The sequence below is a fragment of the Copadichromis virginalis genome, linkage group LG9 (assembly GCF_057382275.1).
Source record: "Copadichromis virginalis isolate Kocher_CV1m ecotype Utaka linkage group LG9, C_Virginalis_male_GT1.1, whole genome shotgun sequence".
Taxonomy (NCBI): domain Eukaryota; kingdom Metazoa; phylum Chordata; class Actinopteri; order Cichliformes; family Cichlidae; genus Copadichromis; species Copadichromis virginalis.
This window is the reverse complement of record NC_140626.1, coordinates 33,992,126-34,000,174: the sequence shown is the minus strand read 5'-3', so window position 1 is coordinate 34,000,174 and position 8,049 is coordinate 33,992,126. Positions and strand designations below refer to the sequence as shown.

Sequence of the window (8,049 nt, the reverse complement as noted above, 5' to 3'; positions counted from 1 at the left end):
GCCACTGCATACAACACAGCAGTTTTAAGAATATTTAACAAGAGCAAGTTTCATTTCGCCCTGGTTTCACAGCCACACTTGGGCACATATTTACCAAAATGCAGCAAACCTTAACTTATCCAGCATCGTTACACGTTCACCCTCACGTGGAAGAAGTAATCTGATTGGCATTGTGGTATGTAGCATTTTGAGGAAGTAATCGGTAAATGATAAACTACTGATTACTTGCTTGACTTGAATTCTCAGTTAGCAATAGCTCTCGTTTCTTCAACGTCCCTGGCATCAAGTTGACAGAAGCCTTTTTTAAATGCAGGGATCTTAACGCAGCTCTTCGTCTGTCACTTCTTCACGGGGCCCTCCTTCAGACTCTGCAGCTCCATTACGAAAGCCTGTAAGATACAATATGTGCATACACATAAAGCGTGTTCACTTGTCCTGTACGTCTCAGCTTTTGCTCTTCTCTTCTCTCTGGTCTCTCGCTTCACTAAAGGGGAAAGAGGTTGTCATTAGTTCAAATGCCACCAGCTCTGTCCTCACCTGCCTTCCCGGCACCGCCCCCACCCGTCACTGCACCACTCCTCCCCTGCAGCTGAGTCAGGGACCACACCTCCGTCACAGCCTTCAAGCGCACATTCACATGACTCTCTGCTATTCAAAACACAGTTTGTTTGATGTAATATTCAACACTGAACTGTAAATTTAGTCTTTTTCAAGGAAGCAATTTTATTCTTTTATTTTCAAAAAAGCCATATTTTTATACATCTACTGCAACACACATGAGCTTTAAGACCTGGACAAGTTTGAAACCTTTTGTCCTCCACAGTGGAAAATGGCTGAAAGTTCCAACTCCTACTTTGATAAATTTTTCACTCAGCTTTGACGTCTCCAATATCACTGAGATGCAGTCAGATGCACATTTTATGTTTTCGCTTGTTTCTTCACTTTTCCCCGTCTCTCTGTGTTCTGGCCTGTAACATTACAGAACATCTGCCCCGCTTCCTTCAGTCACATGATGGTATGATCCCAGCCCTGCTGAGAATTCATGCCTCCAATAAAATAATTAATGTAACACTTCAGTGGGACGAATGTGTTATTTTTAATGTCTGCATTTAGTTTATAAATAATCAATCTGCTCAAGTAACAACAATGATGACGACCAACACTTTGAAATGAAACTTTACTCTCAGCACTAAATGAGCGACCTGGATGTTCTGTGCCTTTCAGAAAGGACTCTGTCAGTGACCTCTGACCTCTGTGCGGGGGTGTGTCTGAAGGATTTCCCTCCTCACTGACTTTCTTTTGCTGCTCTTCTTTGTGTCTTTATAAACTGGTGGTGTTGCCACAGCAGAAACTTTTCTTCACACACACAGCTGTGAAATATCTCCACATGCTGCTCCTCTTTCTCACTCTCTGCAGCCAAAATGTATTTTCTTCAGGGCAGCCGAGTCACGTGATCGCACCGGACGAATCAAAGCAGATCAGGAAGAAGGGGGCGGAGCAAAGTGTGTGCGCAGGAGAGGAGTCGAGCAGAGAGAGCTGCTTTGTCATGAAACGGGAGTAAAGTAGTGAACTTAGAGGAGAGAAACAAACTAAAGTATCGATCATAAACCACTACCAACGTCCTGATCGATATCTGCATCGATCTGCCCACCCTTGTCTCCTGGATCGTAGCTGAGATCAGCGTGAACCACGTGGGTCTCTGCTCCCTGATCTGTTTCCTGTGTTTGGAAAGAGTTGCAGCTTCATCGCGGAGTTTCTCTCGGTTTGTGGGCTCATCTAAAGGTAAGCACCGAGCTAACTTTACTGTGAGTTCAGTTCATGTTGAGTTTAGCTCCTGAATGAGGTCTTCTGCTGCTCTCCTCGGTGTCTGTTCACAGTTTATTGTGAACACGTTGAGAGAAGAGTGAGAGAGTGTTTGGAGAAAAACACCAACTAATCATTAGCTCAGCATGCTGGGAGAAGTTGGAGCAGAAAAGGCTTTTCATTGTCCCTGCAGCTGTTTTTCTGCCTGCACCAAACCTCTACAGCCTCATTTCTATTTAAGTGATAACAGGAAGTCAGAGCGATCTGCTGCAGTATCAGGGTCACTATAACTTTATTGTCCAGCTGCTGTGGATGAACACATGAGAGGCAGTGAGCGATAAAATAAAATAAGAAAAGTTATAAATTGACATGGGTGAGAGTTGTTTATACAGACATTGTGGAAGGCAGCATGCAGGAATGAGGGAGTAAGTAGGGCGAATATCAACAGCCTTTACAGACAGTTGCATCAGTCCACTGCTTCAGTGTCTTCACCAGAGATGGGCAGTTACAAGTAATGTGTTACTGTAATCCGATAACTTTTTTTCAAGTTATTTTAAATGTTAAACAAATTTCTTCCAGTCAGTGAATGTTGCATATAATTAAATTTTGCTCGATGCATAAAGTTAAAAGATTAAAATTAATAAAACAAATTTTAAAAAGAGACTTTTCCACTTGATGACATTATATATGATGGACTCGCTGTCGCTTTATCACCTATTCAGGGTGTAAATCATGTTTTTAAAAAGTAACTAAATAACTAATTACTGACAAAAAATAAGTAATCAGTAAAGTAACGGGATTACTTTTGGTGGGAAGTAATCATTAATTAGTTACTGATTACTTTTTTCAAGTAATTTGACCAACACTGGTTTTCACAAAAGAGAGTTTTAGTTTGTGCCTGCTTGCAGGGATCAAGTCTGACATTTAGTCTGAGTAGATTTGAACTTTCCTTCTTCATTGTTTCCATCTTGCTTTGACTGCAGCTGTAACAACACTGATTCCAGCAGGATTTGTAAAAAGCATTTTGACAGACACACAAAGCTGGACAGCTTTTGTTCTGAGGGTTTGGAGAGAGCCTGTCTGTGTGTCTGCATTCACTTTGTTCCTCTAACAGAAAATCAATGTGCAGATGTTGATTCCTGCAGTGACTGTTGTTCCTCAGCCTGTAGAAACCATCCTGCAGCTGCTGGAACAAATGAATCTTCTAAATGTTGCTTTCTCTGGTTTGTGTTTGCTCTGCTTCTTTTTGTCAGAGATCAAATACATAAAAATATTCTTTTGTGTCCCAGCAGCTGATCAGCAGGAGGAGAATCTGACGGAGGAACATTTTCAGCCATTTGGACTCAGCTCAGCCACTACAGAGGAAACAATGAGCTCAACACAGATGGTGAGAAAAACATCTGTTACACTGTTATTGAAACTGTGCACAGCTGGTTGTTAACAGCAGCTTTATCTTTTCCATCCTGGGCTCCTCCACACATACAGAAGCTACATTCACAAATAAAAACCACAGGAGTTACAAGAAAGCACAAAGATCATATTTTATCAGGACACTGAAATAAAATATAATCAGCTGCACTTATAATTTTTTCAGATGGTATATTTTTTTCCCAATGAGCAAAACAATTTCCTCATTGTCATTTTGATTACAGACGCAGTTCCACGACTGCATTTCACTCACTGCCTCTGTTTGTATCTCTGTCACTGCAGGACCAACATGGAGCGAGACGTCAGCGCTCTCAGGAGGCCGACAAACCTCACAGAAGAAAGGGAGAGAAGAAATACAGCTGTGATGAGTGTGGGAAGAATTTTACTCTGAAGTCTGAGCTAAAACATCATCTGTTCATCCACACTGGGGAGAAACCATTCATCTGTGACTTGTGTGGAAAGTCTTTTAGACAGCCTGCAAACTTAAAAAAACACCAAGTCACCCACACTGGAGTTAAAGCGTACAGCTGTGATCAGTGTGGCAAAGCTTTTACTGTCAGAGGCAACTTACGGCGTCATCAAGTTACCCACTCTGAAACTAAGGCGTACAGCTGCGACATTTGTGGGAAAACTTTCACTCATCTAACATACCGAAATACTCACCTACGCATCCACACCAGGCAAGATGTTTACTGCTGCGATCAGTGTTTGAAACCGTTTGTGACATACTATGAATTACAGCAGCACATGCTTACCCACACTGAGGAGAGACCTTATAAATGTGACCTGTGTGAGAAGGCTTTTAAAGAGCCAAATTCCCTGAGAAGACACGAACAGATCCACAGCAGAAAGAAACTCTACAAGTGCAGTTACTGTGAGGTTTGTATTTATATTTCTATCTTGTCATTTTCAGCTGACTGTTCGGAACAACTCTGCTCATTCAGTTGTTAGTATGTTGGCAATTCTCCTGCATGTGAAGGCAGCGCTGCATGAGTTTCAGCTCTTATTTCATTGCTCAGCTTAGTTCTCCACACTCTGGACTCTCTGCTCGGTTCAGCTGGTTTTCCTGCTGCTCTGTAAAGTCAGCAACTCGCCCAGTCCTCCATGTGTGATGTCTTGTGAACCTTAATGTTCCATCCATGACCTGTTCAACCTGCAGTAATTACTCATTAACATCTAACTTCAGTCTGCTACCTGCTATGGTAAAGACAACAGATGGCAGATGCCACCAGTATACCCTCCTCACTGGTCGCTTTGCCCGCTTCAGCATCATCACAGTCAGTTTTATTTATGACACCATTAGGGTGCAGGAAGCTGCTACAGTTTTGTCCTGAGCAATAGGTATCACCACTCAGACAACACCACATGGAGGTATAGAAAGAGAAGTAGTCAAAAGTAGAAGCAGATTTCTTTCTTTTTTTTTTCTCCACAGAGTCTCAGGTTTGTGTTGCAACATCTCCTTTGGATGATGCTTTGGATAAAAATGTTGAAGCAATTCCCTGACTTACACTGTCGTCGTGTCTTTGTTTAGAAGCAGAGCGACACAGATGGATCCAGTTCTCAACCGTGTCGCCACTGTGGTGGTGGGAAAGCGTTGCGTTGTGACCTTTGTGGAAAAACTTTCAATAATGAAAAGAACCTAAAGCTACATCAACGTAGACACACTGGAGACAAAATGAACTACTGCAAAGAATGTGGGAGAGGCTTCCCCACAGCAAGTGCATTAAAAGAACATGAAATCTATCACAGTGGGGTAAAAAAGCACGTGTGTGACCAGTGTGGGTCATCCTTCACCACTGCAGATCATCTTAAAGTGCATAAACGAGTCCACACAGGAGAGAAACCATACAAGTGCAGACACTGTGACAAAAGTTTCTCGTACTCAGGGAGTCGTAACAATCATGAACTTACACACATTGAAGGGAGCTACAGCTGTGACCAGTGTGACAAAAGCTTCAAGAATCTCAGTTCATACTCCAGACACAAACGATCCCACGCTGTAAATAAACTGTTTCACTGTTACCAATGTGCAAAAACATTCACTTCATTATCTGCTCTACGCAACCATCGACGTGATCATGCAGGACAGTGATCACTGGATCACAATGAATCTGCAGAGGCAGAAAGATCCTCTTCTGGTTTCAGGGTCAGACTTAAAAACCTTGAGATCAGGCTCCACAGAGTTCAGCTGGAGTCTCCTGTAAAGAGTGCAGCTGATGTCACACTTGGATCTGATGAGCTAGCTCTGCTTTCTGGACCTGCAGTGAATAATCCTGGATGTTACATATAGGAAGCTGCAAGTATAGATGTGTACATCAAGTTTTTTTTCCTTTGAGGGATTTTAATATTCTAAAATGTTATCCCTGTTACATTTTAATCTTTGTTCTCTTAGGATATAAAAGTTATAGGAATACATTTTATTTTATATTACCAAACTGACATGTTTCTAAACTGCAGATGTGCATAGAAACATTATTTTTTACATTTCATTTTAACTGCGTTTTTTTTTTGCTTTTTCCCCCCAAATCTACTGTTTCACTGTTACCAATGTGCAATTATGTTCATTATCTGCTCTGTGCAAACATCATCATGACAATGGCTGAAATCATTCCTATCATTGGATCATAATGAACCCTTCAACTGACGGGGAGCTTGTGCCATCCTTGCAGGAGTCCACTCTGCAGGTGGGGGAGAGGTGAGAATAAACTTAACCTGGGTGTCTACTGTCTTGTGCAGTCTTGGAGATGATTGAATGTTAGGGTGGGGGAGCTGGCCCCAGGGAGGGGCATCTTGCTCCTCCCTTCTTTTCCTCCCCATCCCCGGCTGCCTCCCTCTTCCCGCTCCCAACACACCCACACAAGTAGGGCTTTGGGGTGCGGGTGTGTCACCAGGGGACAGGGGAGGCATCCCCCCCACCCCCTGTCCCCTTCTGGCCACCTGTGCCTCAATTTTATCTCACAGCTTAGACATCCACATTACTCACACTCTCATAACACATACATATAGGGCCTTGAGGGTGGGCACGTTAACGGCGTCCAGTGGACGGTCTGTGTGTTCAACCCCACCTCTGGCGCCGGTGCCCACCTCTCAATTTTAAATCCATGTAGACATTGAGGGTTCTCGGGAGAGGCCGTGCTAACACCTGCTGCTCTCTGGCAGCAGCACCATGCTCTCCCGTTTTTTTAAATGCACCTTAGAACAACACGCAGCAACACTACACATGAGTGAGAGGAGGGACGTTTGGGGTCTTCACACACCCCTGTTCTCTGCTGGCCATCGGGGCGGGGGGCTGGGAGGAGGTGTTGGCCGTCTGATTGGGATCTGGGATGCGGGGCCTCCCTGCTGCTGTGGAGCCTGGGGCGGTCTGCTTGCCTCCACCCCGGGGGAAAGGGTAACATCTCCTGGGTCTGGGTACCGTTTCCCCCTCCAGGGGCAAGGGAACCTGGACCCGGGGTATAGAGTTTGTTTGGGGAGTGTGATTGTGTGTTCAGTGTCCATGTATGTCTATCCCTACTTTGGGTGAGTGCTGAGTATATGTGTGCATGAGGGTGGGAATGCATGTGTGTGCCTGTTTGTCTGTGTCTATATGTCAGGTCGGGTCTTAGACTCCACCTCTCTGGGAACTCCCAGGCCCTCCAAGGCCCATCTCCCCTCACCACACTCCCTGCCGGTGACTGATGCCTTCAGGTGATCCAGGAGATTTTTTTTCTCTTCTTTCTCTTTTTAAGTTTCCTTTCTCACTGCCCCTCTTCCCTTCTGTTTTTCTTTTCCTTCATCTTTCTTTCTCCCTTTCCTATCCCTCAGCCATGTCTGTAACAACTGAAAATAAAATAAATAATAACAACAAAGGTTGATCAAATGGACCAATACGGCAAGGCCATGATGATCCATTTGGCAAAGTAAATCCATCGGGTCTCCTTGTTGGTCTTCAGACAACAATTCTGACGGCTAAAGAACCAAATGGGACAGGCAAAAAAATAAATAATCTGAAGAGACAGACAGTTCTGTTGCATTTGAGAAGTTTGATGTGAAAGCTGCTGTAATTTCTGCTGAAATCCCTCATCTGTTATACTTCAGGTTTCTCTTAATTTTTCCTTTAATGTTTATTTGAATTTTAATTCTAAAAATGTTATCCTTATTACATGATCATTGTTCCTCCACTTGGAAACAGTAGTATTTAGTAGTAGTAATAATAATAGTACTATAATCAAAGAAATGTCTCACTGATCTCTTAATTGTCTATGTATCACAGGCATTCAAGCTGTAAATAGTTATATCATTACTTAAAAAGTCATCCCAGGACTCAGCTTGAAAACGAAAAACTCCCTGAAAAGCCTTCAGCTGATCCAAAATGCTGCAGCAAGAGTCCTGACAGGGACTAGAAAGAGAGCAGATTTCTCCTGTTTTGGCTTCCTGTTAAATCCAGAATTGAATTCAAAATCCTGCTCCTCACACACAAGGTCTTAAATAATCAGGCCCCATCTTATCTTAATGACCTTGTAGTACCATATCACCCTATTAGAGCACTTCGCTCTCGCTCTGCAGGCCTACTTGTTGCTCACAGAGTATTTAAAAGTAGAATGGGAGGCAGAGCCTTCAGTCCTCTATTTTAATTGTGGTACAATCCAAAGATACCTTCTGTTACTGTGGTCCTGTCACCTGCTGACTTGAGATCAGTTACATCTTTGCATACATTAAAAACAGACTCCAGACCTTTTTCCATTGGTGTTGTTGTTAGGTTTAGTTTAGTTCTGTTTGCTGTTTTCACTGCCTTAAGCTGTTGTAAACCTAAACAGGTTTTTATGTCTTTATCTTCTG

At 43.2% G+C, this 8,049-nt stretch overlaps 1 protein-coding gene across 1 annotated transcript; it reads left to right on the top strand.

Annotated features, from left to right (window-relative positions):
- The first annotated feature begins 1,608 nt into the window (after positions 1-1,608).
- LOC146702360 (uncharacterized) lies at positions 1,609-5,381 on the top strand. Its single transcript, XM_085468832.1, has 4 exons — positions 1,609-1,782; positions 3,093-3,190; positions 3,514-4,110; positions 4,763-5,381. The coding sequence occupies exons 2-4, from the start codon at positions 3,173-3,175 to the stop codon at positions 5,321-5,323; spliced, it is 1,176 nt and encodes a 391-aa protein (XP_085324958.1). The 5' UTR covers positions 1,609-1,782; positions 3,093-3,172; the 3' UTR covers positions 5,324-5,381.
- Positions 5,382-8,049: the final 2,668 nt, after the last annotated feature.

Excerpts from the sequence above, each read along its gene's own strand:
- LOC146702360 (XM_085468832.1), top strand. Across the intron at positions 4,111-4,762 it reads ACAAGTGCAGTTACTGTGAG|AAGCAGAGCGACACAGATGG; the intron begins GTTTGTATTTAT and ends GTCTTTGTTTAG.